The sequence below is a fragment of the Chiloscyllium plagiosum genome, unplaced genomic scaffold, assembly GCF_037043375.1.
Source record: "Chiloscyllium plagiosum isolate Xiang-an unplaced genomic scaffold, Cpla_swu_hap1 HiC_scaffold_17, whole genome shotgun sequence".
Taxonomy (NCBI): domain Eukaryota; kingdom Metazoa; phylum Chordata; class Chondrichthyes; order Orectolobiformes; family Hemiscylliidae; genus Chiloscyllium; species Chiloscyllium plagiosum.
In genome coordinates, this window is record NW_028270155.1 from 26,517,097 (window position 1) to 26,534,653 (window position 17,557).

A 17,557-nucleotide genomic window follows, 5' to 3' on the forward strand; every position below is an offset into this window, starting at 1 on the left:
AACGTAAATTAACTGTGAGTAATCACTAGCTACAAGATGGACAGTATTTACTATTAAGCAAAACAGCATGACAACTGTAATGCTTCCAACCATTTCTGAAATGTGTTTATTTTTGACACTAGAGAAATAAATGTTTAAAGCTGTACAAGATTATGTGTGCTAAAAGATTTGTCAATGTCCTGGTATAATAATTAGCATTCAAATCCATGGTTCAAACCTAAAACACATTCAAATAAAGTTTAACCAGAAAACAGCTTGTTACAGAACCTTATTGAGCTAACAGGATTTCACATCAAAAGATGTGGAAGTTTTTGTTCAGCACCATTTTTTCTCCCATCTAATTCTACATTCAAATATCAACTCACTAAATAGTTTGATGCTTGTGAGTAAAGTCTTGAAATAACTACAATAAAACATTTTATAAGCTGATTCAAATGTGTCAGGATTCCATCTCACAATCTTTTATTTGGTTGATATAAGGATGTTACAGACAAAAAGGTGTGAATTTCTACAGGGGGTCAGTTTGTGGAAATGTCCCCTTCTTGTACCAGGTTTGCACTTGAATACCTTTGCAGCCTTTTAAGAGAAGTTGCTGTGTAAGTATCCCAGTGTTCATTTTCCAGAGCCTCTCCTTCAACATATATCGTAGGTGGTTTATTTAGTTTTTGGCATGTTTACTGTATTGTTGATGGGATTTTGACAATCTGGCTGGACGTCCTGTCTGGCTGCCATGTTTGCAATTATCAGGGGCACTACATGCTTACATTAGCTATCAAATCTGGTCAGCATCTTGTGCTAATAAAGTGCTTTTCTTCTGGATTTAGGCCAAGACGGTCACGTGAATCAAACTGGGGATATTCTGAACTTTATTGTACTTTCCTGTAACTCTCTAACTACTTATCTCTGGTCGAAATTTACAGCATAATGACTTTTAAAACATGAAACTTAAAAATATAAACAGGATTTCAGGTTCAGGTATTTTTTGGACAGTGTTAATTTCTTGAATTTTAAAAAAAGTGAGAGCAGTTTGGAAATTTGGTTTTGAGAGGACAGCAACACTGGAGTCACCCAAGATCCAACACCAGAGACTGTTAGTATAGCTTTTTACAAACTGTAGTCATGAAAGTCTGACAACAAATATCTCTACAAAACACAGTTGATAGTATAAAGCAGCTGGCGTCAGTATGCTTCTGTACAACAATGAGACCTGGACTAGATATCAACACCACATAAAGAGTGAGAGAGAAATCCTATCAACAATGCCTCCACTGAATCTCTCTGATTATATGGAAGACCATTGTCTTTCCACTGTTTCTTGAAGCTAGGGTCATAAGCTTCAAAGCAAAATTCATGCAAAGTCAACATTGTTTGAGTGACCCCTTATCTGGATGGTCAAAAATAATCTCCCCGCCAGGTTGTGTTGTCACAAATCTCAACTGAGAAGCATTCTATAAGAGGACAAAGAAAATCAATACGCTGCAGCTCTCCTAACAGCATTGACATTAATAACTGAGAGGTGCAAACCATAACTTGTTCAGAATGGTGATAACTTGCCCATCAAACTGCATCATTCTTAAGAATCCAAGCACACTCAACAGGTGGAGTACAAAGAAAAGGAAGCAAATCCCAGTACCTCAAGGGACTTCTGGGCCCATGTGTCCAAAGATCTCTGGATCAAAAATCTGCCTATTCAGTCACATGAAGACCCATGGCAGAAAGTGGCGACCGTGAGAAGACAATGTCCTTGAATTGAGGAACAGCTGATGGTGAATACATTTGGAAGCCACTGCCCTACCAAGGCTGCCTATTGCTACCCACTCAGTCAAGAACAAACATTTGACAATGTGCTCAGTTCAGAAGAAAATTCTTGGTAAGACAATCAAGCATCAGAATGTGAGCAAACTAAACACCAAAATTGCTGGAATCCATTCCCACATGTTTGATTCAAACCTTCTGCCATGTGAAATATCAAAAGGTGTGGTGTATATCCTAGTGCTCACCACACATGGGAGAAGGGAAGAAATAACTGCTTATGGACACATAGACTAAACATTTACCATGCAAAGCAATGTCTAACCCTCAAGGCAACATATAATCTAATGCCTTTTTTGGAGCTTCTAGCCATTCTCATGATAGTTTTGAAAAGTATAAGAAAAAAAATGGGCTGTTTAGTCCAGAACTAAAATCAAAGTGCTGGAAACACTCAACAGGTCTGTGTGGAGAAAAATAAACACATTGATTTTAAAAGAACAAATGAGTCATGTTTAACCACAGTTATAGGTTGGATCTCAAACTATGATAAGATGGAGTGCAGGAAAGAGATTGAGTGCTTGGCAGCATGGTGCAAAGACAACAATCTCTTCATCAACGTCAACAAAACGAAGGAGCTGATCACTGACTTCAGGGAGTGGAGAGTAGGGCACACCCTGTCTGAATCAATGGTGAAGAGGAGATAGTCAAGAGCATCAAGTTCCTGGGGGCGATGATCACCAACAATCTGTCCTGGTCTACCCACGTTGACACGACAGTCAAGAAAGGACAACAACACCTCTACCACTTCAGGAGGCTAAAGAAATTTGGCATGTCCATAAAAACTCTTAAAATGTTTTATACATGCAGCATAAAAAGCATCCTATCTGGATGCATCACAGTGTGGTATGGCAACTACTCTTTGCAAGGCTGCAAGAGACTCGAGTCATGAATACAGCCCAGTCTATCACGTAAAACAGCCTCTCATCTATTGAGCTCATCTATACGGCCTGCTGCATCAGGAAAGCAACCAGCATGATCAAAGACTCCTCCCACCCCAATTATACTCTCTTCCACCATCTTCTATCGGGCAGAAAATAAAGAAGTTTGAATACACATAGGAACAGATTCAAAAACAGTTTCTTTTGAATGGATCTCTCAAATGTTAATGTTGATCTCTCTCTACACCTTCTCGGCGGCAGTAATACTGTATCCTGCATTCTCTTCTGTTACCCTGATGCACCTCTATAGTAAGATCTGCCTATAAAGCACGTAAGACAACACATTTCACTGTACCTTTGTACATGACAGTAATAAGTCAAATCAAATATTCAACCTGAAACATCAAAAAACATGCTGTCAGACCTGCCGACTAATTTCCACTACCTTGATTTTATATCAGATTTTCAGCATCTACTGTATTCGTTTTTACTTCAGTGTTTTCTTTAGAATGTATATTGCAGTCTGATATCTTTGTGCATTGGAAAGTAAACAAAACGGGCTGAGCTAATAAAGCAATCAAATTCTACATTTCAAAAACACAAGGCCCAGATGCAAGTTAAGACAGGAATTACCAAAATCGTCTTTTAGGCCAGATAGTGATGTTCTCAGAGTAAATGATGATGGGATTGCAGCACACACCAGCAATGTGATGGTTTTAGAATCACTGATGGCTAGCAAATGAAGGTGAGGCCAAAAATAGGCATTAAAAATAAGCTAAATTGGGTCAGACTATCCAATGGGGGTTACATGGCCAAATCAGCACGACTATCTTTTTGGAGGGAAGATGTGGCAGAAATAATAATTCCCAGAGAAAAGATTATAAACCTAGTTGTATGCACCTGTGCAACAAAGCCATACCTCAAGAATATAGCTTTGCTGAGTTTGCCTTTATTGTAGCACCAAAACCTCGAGGCAAAAAGTATTAGAGTTACTTTATAATAGCATTGTGTTCAGAAGTCATCATTGGTAATTAAAAATCCAATTTATCAACATTATTAGAACATTTTATTATAAATGTCATTTTGAATTGTATGATAAATTAACCAGCATTTTCTGAAAAATAAATGCAGAAAAAGTTCAAAGCAGAAAAGGTTAATGACTAAATGTTTCCTCCCTTTAGACCAAACAAAAATGATTCCAATTTGTTAACTAAAGGCCAAACTGAAAGTAGAAATTGGAGTCTAGATTAGAGTGATGCTGGAAAAGCACAGCCAGTCAGGCAGCATCTGAGGAGCAGGAAAATCGATGTTTCGGGCAAAAGCCCTTTTTCTAATCGAGACTCTGATTTTCAGCATCTGCAGTCCTCACTTTTGCCTGCCTGAAAGTAGAAATTCCTTTTTAAAACTGATCTATAATTAACAACAGAATTGAAATTCAACTTGGACAGGGGTGCAGGGGGATAAGAGTGAATCAATGGCTCTAACATTTAACTGAAAAGCCAGGCAGAGTTAGCACTATAATATCACCTTGCTTTTGCTTCCACTCAAAGCAAGTTCCAGTGGCTAACCTAAAATATTTTTATAACTGAAAGAAAGTGATAATATGACCAAAACAATGGTGGCAACTGCTTAGACAAAAAAAAATGCAGATCAGCTGTAAATTTCTTTCCATTTGCATTGTATTACTCCAGCTGTGGGTTGGGCAGGACCAGAAGGTCTCTATTGAAATAGGCAGAGGGTTAATAATGCAAGAATGAAAACATTATGCATACTGTGAAAGATTAGGACTCTGACATCGAGGTATCAGCAAAGTGCACAAACCTCCAGGCAACACATCCAAAAAATTACCAATGCTTGTGAATACCTGTAACTGCACCTAAGAGTGGTGGAGGCAGGATCATTCAAGATATTGAAGTAGTACTTAGACGAGCACTTGAAATGCCGTAACATATGGAGCTACAGAGCAAGTGCTAGAAAATGGGACCAGAGTAGAAAGCTGCTTGATGACTGGTGCAGGCTGAAGGGCCTTTTTCCGTGCTGTAAAATCTCCACCATAGGCTCTATCCATATGTGCGCCAGTGATTTTAAGACTCAAGGTCAGTTTTAGCAGATAACAAATTGAAGGCATCTTGTCTGTTCCTTCTCACAGCCTATTTATTTCCTGCAGCTCCATTTAAAATGTAAAAGTAAAAATGAACTAAAATGTAGACTTTATTCATTAATTACCGTCAGTTACATTCTTCAATGAAAGCATAACTGAGACGCTTTTAATACTGCTACTTGGTGCTACTTGTGATTTCGTTTGTTGGTGTTCTGGGATTCTTAAGTGCTGCCATATGACAGCACAAGATGACTTCTTTCCCTGGTTAGACTTGCAAAATATATGTCGCTAAAATTACTAGAGTAACTAAATCTTGTGGGGAACTTGCTTTGGAATCTGAACAGCAGAAAGCCAGGTGGGCTTCCTTCTACATATGTGGGTATGTTGAGGACACCTTGGAATGTCAACTAGGGTAACCTTCCTTCTAAGCCCCAGCTGTTAAATGATGCACAATCGTGGCTGCCCCATCATTTGACAACATTGTCTGTACGATGTGTTTTCTTCCATTTTAGCCAGAATTTAGTGGTGATGTATGCATACTTAATACTCTTATTAGAATTACCTTATAAATGTCTGAACTAAGGAATTAATCCATCTGTGTTAACTGACTTAGGAATATTACACCCCATCTCAAATTTTCCACGAACAGTAACAGGGTCGAAGTGTGGTGCTGGAAGAGCACAACCTGTCAGGCAACATCTGAGGAGCAGGAGAGCCGACATTTCGAGTATAAGCTTATCTTATGCTTGGAACGTCGACTCTCCTGCTCCTCGGATGCTGCCTGACCAGCTGTGCTTTTCCAGCGCCACACTCTGATCTCCAGCATCTGCAATCCTCACTTTCTCCTAGACGAACAGTAAGTAGACCTGCCATGTTACTAAGTCACATCTCTGCTATCGAATGCTCCATTACTATTTTAGAAATTCATGAAATAAGCTATTTTCAAACAATCATAATTCGCATACCTGGGATGTTGGGATTAATGCATGCGGAGAGGCAGTATTGGTTAGGGTTATATCACAACATCGAGAACAATGTTCGAGATTGGTGGTAGAATCTTGTAGAAACCTACAAATTCTAACAGGATTAGGCAGGATGGATTCAGAAAGGCTGTTCTCAATGACCAGGGAGTCACAGTCTAAGGATAAGTGGCAGGCCTTGTAGGACACAGATGAGGAGAAATTTCTTTCTTTACCTTGAGTGTAGTAAACCTGTAGAATTATCTGCACCAGGAAACTGTCAAGGCCAAAACTTTGAGACTTTCAAGAAAGATGTAGGTACAATTCTTCAGACTAAAGGGTTCAAAAGGTTTGGAGTGAAAGCGGGAATAAGATTAGATGATCAGCTGCAATGACAGCGAATGATGAAGCAGGCTTGAAGGGCTGAATGACCTACTTGTGCTTATATTTTCTATGCAATACATAGAGGTTTACAGAACAGCATTTAGCCCATTATGTTCATGTAAGTAAAAAAACATTCTGACTACACGAATTCCATTTTCCAGATACTGGCTCATAGCCCTGCATGCAAAAGTAATGCAAGAGAATATCTAAATACAGTTTACATGTTACAAGAGTTTCTGACACAACCATCACTTCAGACAGAGTTCCAGACTCCCACTGCCCTTAGAAGAAACGTTTCTTCAACTCTCCTCTCAGCTTTCTACCTCTTTATCTTAAAATTTATGCCTCCTGGTTATTGACCCCTCTACTAATAGGGAAGAACGTGTTTTCCTGTCCACCCCATCCATGCCCCTCCTAATCTTGTACATTTCTATTTTGCGCGCTCCACAAACCATTGCTGCTCCAAAGAAAATAACCTCAATCTATCCAACCTTTCCTGCCATCTCCAATCCTCCAGCCTAGGCAACATCCTAGTAAAAATCCTCTGCACCTTCTCTAGTTCAATCACATCCTTCCAATAGTGTGGCAAGCAGACTCCATGCAGTATTCTGGTGGTGGTCTGACCAATATATTTTTTCCCCAAACAGTTCCAGCATGATCTCCTTGTTCTTGTATTCTACGCCTTGGTTAATAAAAACAGGTTCAGCAATTTGTAAGCTGTATGACTATTTATTCTTTCACTCCACGAGATTTCTTTTTGTTCACACAAATAATCTGTTCATACGTACATGAGTTTTAACTGGCATCTGGATTAATGAGACATCACAAGTTCTTACCCTGAAATCCATTTGGATATATTTAGTTCTTGTCTGCATAACCTATTTAACAGATGTATCCTTCTGGTTCCTACCAGTTTTTGCACTATCCTAGCAATGTGACTTAATATGTTTCACTTACTTGATTCCCCAAATACTACTGATACAGGTCATACAGCATCACATTTCCAATTTCTCTTCCTGTAAAATACTGGAACAGAGAGCAAGCAACACAAAATCATAAAATAACAAGGTAGAAATTCATACTATAGCTTAATACAACAGAACAACTACACATTAAAACACAGGAATGGACAGGAGCCTGAACCAGACCATTTACAGCCGATCAAGTGTCACTTAGATAGGCTTCCAGTGGTAATGTTAAAACACAAATGCGCAGAAACATTCTCACCGAAGCCAGATGCTAACTCACTGACACCTCCTCCTACCTCCTCGACCACAATTCCACCTCTCATTCACCAAACCATCCTCCCTTCTCAAGGTGTCCCATATCAATTGAATCTCACAAAACATGCGGTTCAAGGATATACTGGAGTGCTGCGCTATTTCTAAATCGTAACACGTACCAATTTGACAAAATACTTCAATTAGCCTAAATAACAGGTGCCATCATTGGTCAATTAAGTTTTATTTCTCATAAACATTGTGACTTACAAATGTGTCATTACACAACAAAGCCTAAAACTCAGAGTAAAAATACAGAACCTGGTTTAAAGTGACTTTGCTGTGTTCAATATAGTTCAAAGACAGTATTTTCTTATCATGTACATTTATTTTTACTTTTCAAAAAAACTCACAATAATCTATAGATTCATCATGTCTAGGTATACATTCATAAGATTGCACTTCAACAATTGAATAAATATGTAAATCAAGGAAAACATTCTCTTTTTATTAAAAAAAATGACTTTTAACAGAAGAATCAACAACTTAATTCTCTGGTCCTTTCGTATATTTTAGTAGATAAACTTAAAGTACACAATTGAAAAATAATTAAACCTAAGTTCTGAAGATACTAAAATCATTGAACAGTTACCACAGAACTCCACTAATTTAAATAGTACATCTCCACTAGGAACAAAAGCAAGATTTTTTCATCACTCGAAGATCCATGGGCTAGAGGGGTAAAAAGAAAGAACTTTTTCACAACCACAGGCTAAAAAGAAAGAAAAACTCAACTTTGTACAAATATATGCAGTTTCACTAATCCTACCACTTGACCTTCTCAAACTTTGTACAATAACATGTCTAGTTAGAGACTCATTTGAAAATAGAGCTTGTATTTATTGGGTATAAAAAAAAACTTCCCTTTTATGAAGTCGAAACTTTAAAACTGACCTTTATGCAAATTCCATGTTATTAGCAAGTCACAGAAACTTACGTTTTAAAAGCTGAATTGTGAAAGTAACAGTTAGAATTTATTCTGGCTTTATTTTAATGGCTAAGTCAGACGTAGGTCAAAAATTTATCAGACTTGCACTTCAAAATTGACAGTAATTTAATCATCTATATATGTATTCCTTTGAACTTTCAAATATAAATACCACACAAAGATCTAAAATTCAAGTTTTATTTTAAGTCTAATACAGCAAACCCATAACTACTTCGAATGATTGACATGATGCAACTAACACCTATATGAACTACATTAGGACTTAGCCCAATTTTTTTTAGATCTCCACAAGGCACTTCAATCTTTTCTCACTACCTACCCCTTTTGATAACCTAGGTCACAAGGATTATTGTTATAGATGTTGCATTTCATAGTACAAAAAGTGTATCATACATTCAAAAATATCAACTTCATTTTGTCTATTCACTACTACCTAGCATTTGCACATTCATAAATAACACATAAATGCTGTCAATAATAGTATGAAATAATTCAAGACAAATAACTAAGACAAGAAAATAGGCTATGAAACAAAGCTTTTGCACACTTCAGAATACAAAAGTCATAACCTGAGCTCACCATTTTCTGAAGTGGGACTAAAGTGACAATGGTTGACTGATCTTCTGAGAGGCTCCCTAATAAAAAAAACCTGAAATACCTTTGGCATCTGCTAAATACAGATTTTTCTGATATCTTGTTCAAGAAACTAAGCTCAACAGTTTAATTTCTAAGCTTTAGAGATACCTTAGTGATTCTTTGATTCAGTGTCACCATTTCTACCTCTGAGGAAAAGGACAAATGGTTTATGGCTGTAACTAGACAGTTCTGCTGTAATGGAGACCAAAAAATAGTTTTAAAATCCCAGGTTGATGTCCAGTAAGGCACATGAATCCCAGAACAGTGGGCGTATTCACAGTACAGTCTGAAGGGTTGGGCTCAGGACCCACAGACAGCTCAGGTGAAGACTGGAACATTAGCTGTAAATATTAGATGTTGTGCAGCAGGGATACCTGTGACCAATCGGTGAAGGTGCCTAACGTAAAGGTGAAGTAGGATTCTTTAGTAATGATATTGATTCCCCTTAAGAAAAGTAATTTGAAGATTAAAAACAATGAGAAAGACAACGGGAAAGCTGCTGAACAACTCTCTCTGACTAAAGGGCTCCAAAGTCCGATGTGCCAGTCTTGATTTAGGATTAGCACTTGACCAGGGCATAACAAATGACTGGTCTTAGCTATACTGATCAATAAATTATGCAACTAATTCTTTTTATAGCAATAATTCAATTTAGTGGGATTCAGAAAACAGACAGTAAAACGCAGTTCCAAATGTCAGTGGATTTTAATGTTTTTCAAATTACCTCAATTACCTTGTCTCTGATGTCTGATGACATCATTTAAACATGTCTTTTAAATTCATTCTCCAGGCTACAGCAGGACAGTTGTCATTTATCAAATTATTGCCATACCATGTACAGATACCTCAAAGTGGTCATAAATTTCTGGAATTTTTCACAGTAAATTCCTTTTGCATTCAAATACTATATTTTTTTATTTACTTGTAATGTTGATAGTGAATAAGTAAAATATCATTCATAATATTTGAAATGTGCATGATATATTCATTAATTAGTTCACAATTGACTGAAGATCAGAACATATCACAAATTAGTATTTTATTAATCCCTCTATGGAGTTGCGAAACTTGAATTACAAGTTTCAAATTCACATAAATGACAATAAATAAAGCATCCTTCCACTGAAGTTTTAAAACGTATTTTTCACTAAAATTAAGATAGAGTTTCTTATTCAATATGCTTTCACAGTATCCACTAAATAGTGCACAAGCTTCTTTCAGTAGGAAAAGATAATTTCTTATGAAGTGCCTCAAGTTTGAAGAAATCATCAGCTGTTTTCCACTCCAAACTAAGGCTAACAAAGAGGGAGAATGCAATATAGTACAAGAAGATGTCAGAATGCTTGCAGATTTATCTGTTTAGAGGGTAAAACAATGAAAAACACTAAAAAGGCATTGGGATTTATTTCTAAGCATCTAAGAGGTACTGAAGTTATGTTAAACTTGTAGTGTCGAACGTCTTGTTCAGGCTACATTGATTTGAGCTATGTACTATAAAAAGATGTAAAGCAGGCTGGAAAATGTGCAGGAAATTTTTACAGGTACCAGAACTGAATAATTATGGCTACCAGGAAAGACTGAACAAATAGTGTTTTTTTTCTGGAGTAAAGAAGAATTAGAGGACGCCTGCAATAGAATACAAACACGAACAAAGACTAGCTAGGTCTAATGACTTGCTCCTGTATTGTTGTATGTAATCGCTCTGCTCCTGTTAGCAAGATGTCACTTATGAATGATTGATAATCTAAGAGACAGCTGGGTTTGAAGGTGATTTACAACATGAGTTACTGAGTAACTTTGTAGCTGTGATCTTGCTTTCTAGGGAGAGTTTGCTAAGTGTACTTCCTTCAGTGTACCTCATTTCAGTGGAAACATCATATTCAGGGTTCCAGGTGGAAGCTCTTTAATTCCTAGTTGGTCTAATTTTGGTCATGTCATCGGACACATGCAGCAGAATGTCATTTGACAATTTGTCTCCTGTCCCCATACTATCCATTGAATTTTTATTTCCAAAGTTACTGAATAGTTTATTTCTATATTGGCATCAACCTTACATGCACTCATGTACACCTACTCAGGCATGCACATAACATGCATTAATAATATATGAAACAAGGTCTTAAAAAAATGAAAATTATTTAAAAACTATCAGAAACAAAGCAGGAATTATTCATAGGAACATTAGAAATCTTTGTGTTCTTACTAACAACCTTCCACTTTCTCAGACAAGCATTCAAAATTCTACAAAGTAGCATTGAAAGGTAGAATGCTATAAGTCTGGGATAAGGTTTCAGTTAAGTGTTCTTTGACTTTTAAATAACTGACAAAATCAAAAATAAACAATTCTATCAACTTAGAACTTAATATAATATAAAATGAAATAACCTCTTAAAAAACTGGTTGTATCTTAGATCAAAACTCTGAAGAAAATGCAATATTTACACTGAGTGCAGGATTGAGTATGCACTTGTTTAGCTCCAATGCCCAGTGTGTATTAGCATTCTCTAGTATTAATTGACCAAATCAAATCTTTTAGCTTCCTCAATGCAGTCTTAGATCATTACTCTCAAACAACCACAATATTATAGCCTAACAATCTCATACACAGAGGTTAATTTTATAGTGAGTTATTTTGTGCAACAGCAGAATGATTGTCCTAAGTACTGTAATGCTTCAATTTATTTTACGCAACCATGAAGAACAGTGCCTTGGCTCCAGTGAATTTAATACAAAAGTAAACATTTACTAAGTGTAACAAGTAGTAATTTTTGAACATTCCCCATAGTGAATACATGGATGTAAACTGTAGTATCATCCTTTGGATAGAGATTCCACATATGAGAGAGCGCTCTGCATAGATGTCAGACAGTAGCCTTCTTCACCAATTAAATATCTAAAGAAATAAAAGTTGGAGTTAGCATTTCTTAAGACCATGTATTTAAAAGCTACATGAAACAGTAAAATTTCCCAGTGAGATTTGCTTCAAACCAAGATCCTTTCAAGTTTTCATGCAACATTCATGCATCAGGGTGAGATAAAAGACAAACTTGAGTCTGTGACCACGAAGTACCTTTTACCTCCTCAGGGACATTTACTGAACATTTCATTTATTTTGTAGTCTATAAAATAACGAATAAAAATGCTTTTCACATGCTACGGTGCAAAAATGGATGGCCTATTGCTATCCAAACTATGACTGTGGACCATACTCAATCCGTTGGTCCCCAGAATATGAAATTCCAATTTTAAGTGATGAAGTTCAGTATGCACTGATACTGAACACATTCTGCCTTGAAGCTCATCAGCATAGTTATTTTGAAAAATCTCAATACACGCTAAATCAAAACCAGACTCTCTTAATAATTGCTGCTTGAGATATATTCAAATTGGTGGGTTTATTGATTTAAACATAGTGTACAGTCCATGTGAAACCATAGTGCATGCAAATGATTTACAAAGACAAAGAAACCTTGTTAATAAAAGCACTAAACATTCTATTTGTTTTGAGAAAGGTACAGCATGGTAAGTAGTACTTCAGTTGTAATTAACGACGATAACATAGTTGGACCTGGGAAGGCTAGGATAAGATCACTTTTCATCCTGCTGAAGATAGGATATGGCAGACAGCTCCTCAGGGCAAACTGTGCCCTAGTCTATGTGATGACTTAAATTTTATGAATAACTTAGTTATAAATGAACACAGGAGCATTCCATTAGAAAGTAGCAGTGAATTGTATGACAAACTTTATGAGAAAGTAGTAACCTATGACGTACAAATATCACTGAATGTATTCTAGATGCTGACACAACCCAATAATTAACTGAAGATTGTTTTCTGACAACAGTTAGTGACAGCTAATGAGGCCAGCACTGACTTTTCTATCATGCTGCAGAATAGCTATTATCTTTATTATGTCATTTTGCAGATAAGGAAGTGGAATTCTGCAATTTAATTATCATCAAAAACCACAGATTAGATAATTCATAACTTTGGAAGCATTTTGGTTATGCTAAGCATACTTCTACAAGAACAAGCTTAATAAAGTCATAAACAGTTATGATTATTAACAGAAACATTTTGCAAACCTAATTACTTATTTGATAGCCATTCATTTGCTCAAATTGATTTCATTGTTCAAGTTTTCACCATTATTTTGGTCCATATATCGTGAAATACACGACAGTAATGTAGTTTCTGAGCTAAAGCTAAGATACCATTTCTGTGTGAAAGTTAGAATGTATTCATTGTATTAGAAAATACTCAAACTTGATCTATACACTCCTCAAAGTTGATAATCTGAAACAATGAAACTAACATTTTCAGTTTGCAGCATGGGGAACGAATGAAGTTGGGGACTTTTGAAATATTCTAGGAGAAAGTGAGGACTGCAGATGCTGGAGATCAGAGCTGAAAATGTGTTGCTGGAAAAGCGCAGCAGGTCAGGCAGCATCCAAGGAGCAGGAGAATCGACGTTTCGGGCATGAGCCCTTCTTCAGGAAAGAAGGGCTCATGCCCGAAACGTCGAATCTCCTGCTCCTTGGATGCTGCCTGACCTGCTGTGCTTTTCCAGCAACACATTTTCAGCGACTTTTGAAATATGCCTTATTACTGCACCTCCTTAACTTTATTCAATATAGCATTCCTCTTTTTCATTGATATATCAATCCAGTTTACCTGTTGTGGGCTAGTGTCTATAATCTTCCTCATTCCCCACTCACCACCATCCCTTTGGAGTCTGCTGAGAGAACAGTAATCTGCATTTCACTCTTGAATGTCTATTCATGAGTGCAAAGGCACTTGCCACCCTTGATCTGAGTAAATCAACTTGCCAAGGGTCCTTGAATAGCATTTCCTGAATCTGTGACTTCTACTATGCAGAATAACAAGGTAAATACACTCTTGTAAAGAATCCCCTCCAAGCCAAATATTATCTTGACCTCAAATTATATTTGAGGGATTACCTCCAGGCAATGATCTTTGAATTTTTTTGCTTGCTTACATCATATTTTCTGTGTACATTGATTTTGAATTACCTGCAAATAAATTCTCAGCTAAAGAGTTAACAGCCCAGTTGCTACTAGGCACAGTTGCTACATCTATTACTAACCCATAATTGCTCCAGAACCCTACTAAGCAGTGGGCTGGCACCAAAGATAAAACAATGTGCGAGGAATTGGAATCAGCCAACTGTCATCAAGAAGGAAAAAAAAGTGATTCATGCATTTAGTATGGGATAATTGAAGAGAAAGGGAAAATTATGAATGTCTCTCGTGTTAATTGCCCAACACCTTTAAGCTTTGTTTGTATGCAAAATATTTATTCAACGAACTCTGAAAAAGAGGACAAAATGGGAAATTTAAAAGAAGTAAAACTTCAAAGAGAAATGAAATCCACACTAAGGCAACCATAATCAAATGGATAAAAAGGCCAGCTTGGAATAAGTAGCGTGTCCAGAAGTATCAATGTTTCTCCTGTTTCATAAGTGAATGAACAACAGACACGCGAGTAGTCATTTAAGGATCTTCTAACTGATATCATGACAAATGTGGCTTGGAAACACTGGAAACTTTAACATTGCGTGAGCTTATGAAATAATTAGTTCAAGATCCAAGTGCATATTTTACTGCCAAGTATTGTCTGGTTTATTAAATTGAAATTCTGTTTTGCTCATTTACTTCATATTTCTTTGGCAAATGCACAAGTTCAGAGGGCATGGAAGGAGACAACTCCACGAGAGAAAACAGCGATTGAGAAAACCTATCATGTGGTTTAGTGATGAGCAATCCAAACAATTGATTTTATTTATGCAGTGGTGTGCCAATATTAATGATAGTTCAGGTATCTATAATCTATTCAGTTGGGGGAAGAATAGAAATTAATCAGATATTGAAAATTACAAGACATCTTTCTTTATCATAATGTTATAAGAATGGTGAACAGTTATTAATATGCATGTCCAGATGCAGCACTGATGTGGTGGTGGTGGTTGGGGGGAGTGGGGTGTGGTGGAGGAGGAGGAGGAGGAGTAGAAGATGTGGACAAGGAGTAGAAGTGGAGGAGAAGGAAGACGAGAGTGAAAAAATAACTTTATTTGGTATTTTGTGGACCATTTCTTGGAGTTACATTACATTGGTAACATCTCAGCACTGCACTAGTATCTCAAAGTCCATCATGTACTGTAGTAATCCCTGATCATTCTAATTTTTGCAGACCTCATTAAATCCCTATCTTCTAACAAACTCAATTTAAAATCTTTGTCCTGAGCCTAAATTCCTCCACAGCTCTGCCACATTGTACCCTTATATCATCTGTCATGCTTTATCACTTGCCTGAGTGTTCTCTTTATCCAATTTTGGCCTTTTGTACCTCATCCTCTATTATAGACTCAACCTTTCATCACCCAGGTCCATTGAACAGATTTCCTGTTTGTGTGGAATTTCTTCCCAGAACCTTTCTACTTCAATCTTCACTTTGTAAATATTCCCTCAAGATAAACTTGTTTAACCAATGTTTGTTTATCTTACCTAATCTCACCCTTCCTAGCATGGTATGCAATTTTCTTATGTCATGAAGTTACAATGTTATAGGCACTCCCTGAGTTGAGAATAGGTTCTGTTCTGCAGTTTTTCTGCAAGTCAGAACACAATGCAGGACAACATAAACGAGTCACTTGTAAGTATAAGAAATGTTCCCATTTAAAATTAAACCCCTGTATGAGGTTCCATTTGTAAGTAATGAGCATTCATAAGTCAGATGTTTCTAAATTTGCACTAAACTATGTTGTACATATGGAAATTTCCACTGCATTGCAGCCTTAATTCAATTGAAACGGGTTCAACTACTACATAAAGTATTGGTTCCCAATAATTTGAGATAAAAATCAATAATTGTAAAGCTACAAAAGCTAGCCTACTCTACCAGACAAAGTGTTTGCAAGATCTTTTATGACAGCTGTGCACAGATAATTTGCTTATTTCTTTGGACAGAATTCAATTTCTTATTAACTCTGTTTAATGAATACTTGCTGTCTTCCACAAAATATTTATATTAGAAACTCCTAGGACAAACACTGCTCATGGCATATTTTTAAGAACAAACTGATCCAACATTTCAGTTTTAAGGTCAGAATCTAAAGTAGAAATATATATTTACTCTCTAATTAGCAACGTTATAACTCTTCACTTATAACAGAAGTTCGATGATTCCATCAAGCTTGAGAAATTCAGACTGTCCAAAAGGATAATATAACATATCCTCAGAAACAAATACAATGCACAAATACAAGAGTCAAAAAATGTCGTGCTGGAAAAGCACAGCATCCAGAGAGCAGGAGAGTTGACGTTTCGAGCATTACCTCTTCATCAGCAATGCACAAATATGCCAGCTTAACAGACAACTGCCAATGAGATTTTGAATCTATTTCCCCAAATATTGTAACTGTTAAACAAGCAATAACTGACAAACACCTCACACCAATTGCGTTGGGAGGTTCCTATTACTGACAGTCAACAGTGGTGGGCTGGGTTAGACTCTCTCTTTTGTACTAGAACACGATGAGTTTAAAAAGACACGAGCATTCAGTTGGTTAGAATTTAAGCACAAATCTAGCCTTGGACTCATTTTAATTGATGTTCATTATTTTGAATTATTATGGCGTATTTGTATTAATTGAACAAATATTATAATTGTTGCTCTGCATTTTTGCTTACTCTGAAACAAGTATTTTCTTGAACAAACTCTGAATAAGTTGTGGTTGAGAGTGTGAGGCCAACAGATATGAATATGCAGTTCAGAATTTTAAAGGGTACTACTTGTCTGAGGTTGTGCCCTGATTACAATTTCAGGCTCTCTTTCTTGGGTAGAAATTCAATATAAGGATTAATGATGATTTTGGAACTTGGCACAATGAAGAAACAGTGAAAGTGATACAAAGCAAACTATCTTTTCTTGAAGCAGAGATTAAAGGCAGAGGGAGAACTAATTTCAAAACTTTGAGAGTCTGATATAAATATGGATAAAATTAGATGCTTAACTTGAGCGATGATGTGGAGGTGCCGGTGTTGGACTGGGGTGGACAAAGTTAAAAATCACACAACACCAGGTTATAATCCAACAGGTTTAGTTGGAAGTACTTGCTTTTGGAGCGCTACTCCTTCATCAGGTAGTTGTAATAAAGGAGCAGCACTCTGAAAGCTAGTGCTTCTAAATAAACCTGTTGGACTATAACTTGGTGTTGTGAGATTTTTAACTTGAGCCAGGAACAGGAAACAGAAAAATAACACACCTGGAGGAAGAATTAGGAATTATACATTCCTCCCAAAACAGCTAGATTAGGTTTTAGATGGATGAAGGTACAATGAACAATGGTGTGGTTAATGAAGTTGGGCACAAGCACAATGGTAGCATTCAAGAAACACAGTGCTCTTTGACGGTTGTAGGGCTAGAGGAGGTTACAGATACAGGAAGGAGTGAAGCCATGGAGAGAATGGAATATGATGGTAAGAATTCTTTTAAACTTTGAAACACTCAGGTACTCTGAGCCAATGTAGGTCAACCA

General features: G+C 36.7%; 1 protein-coding gene across 5 annotated transcripts in view; it reads right to left on the reverse strand.

The window, feature by feature from the left end:
• Window positions 1-7,569: 7,569 nt before the first annotated feature.
• Window positions 7,570-17,557, reverse strand: part of vps9d1 (VPS9 domain containing 1) — a 74,626-nt gene continuing 64,638 nt past the window's right edge. For 2 of the 5 annotated variants that reach the window (XR_015759920.1, XR_015759926.1), the window contains one exon: window positions 11,860-11,892. Coding sequence is in view for 1 of the 5 variants with exons in the window: in XM_043706681.2 (XP_043562616.2) it covers window positions 11,811-11,892 (82 nt within the window). In the remaining 4 variants the exon portion in view is untranslated. Of the gene's footprint in view, window positions 11,893-17,557 lie in introns of all 5 variants that reach the window. The other 3 variants (XR_015759922.1, XR_015759925.1, XM_043706681.2) reach the window with 2 other exon arrangements.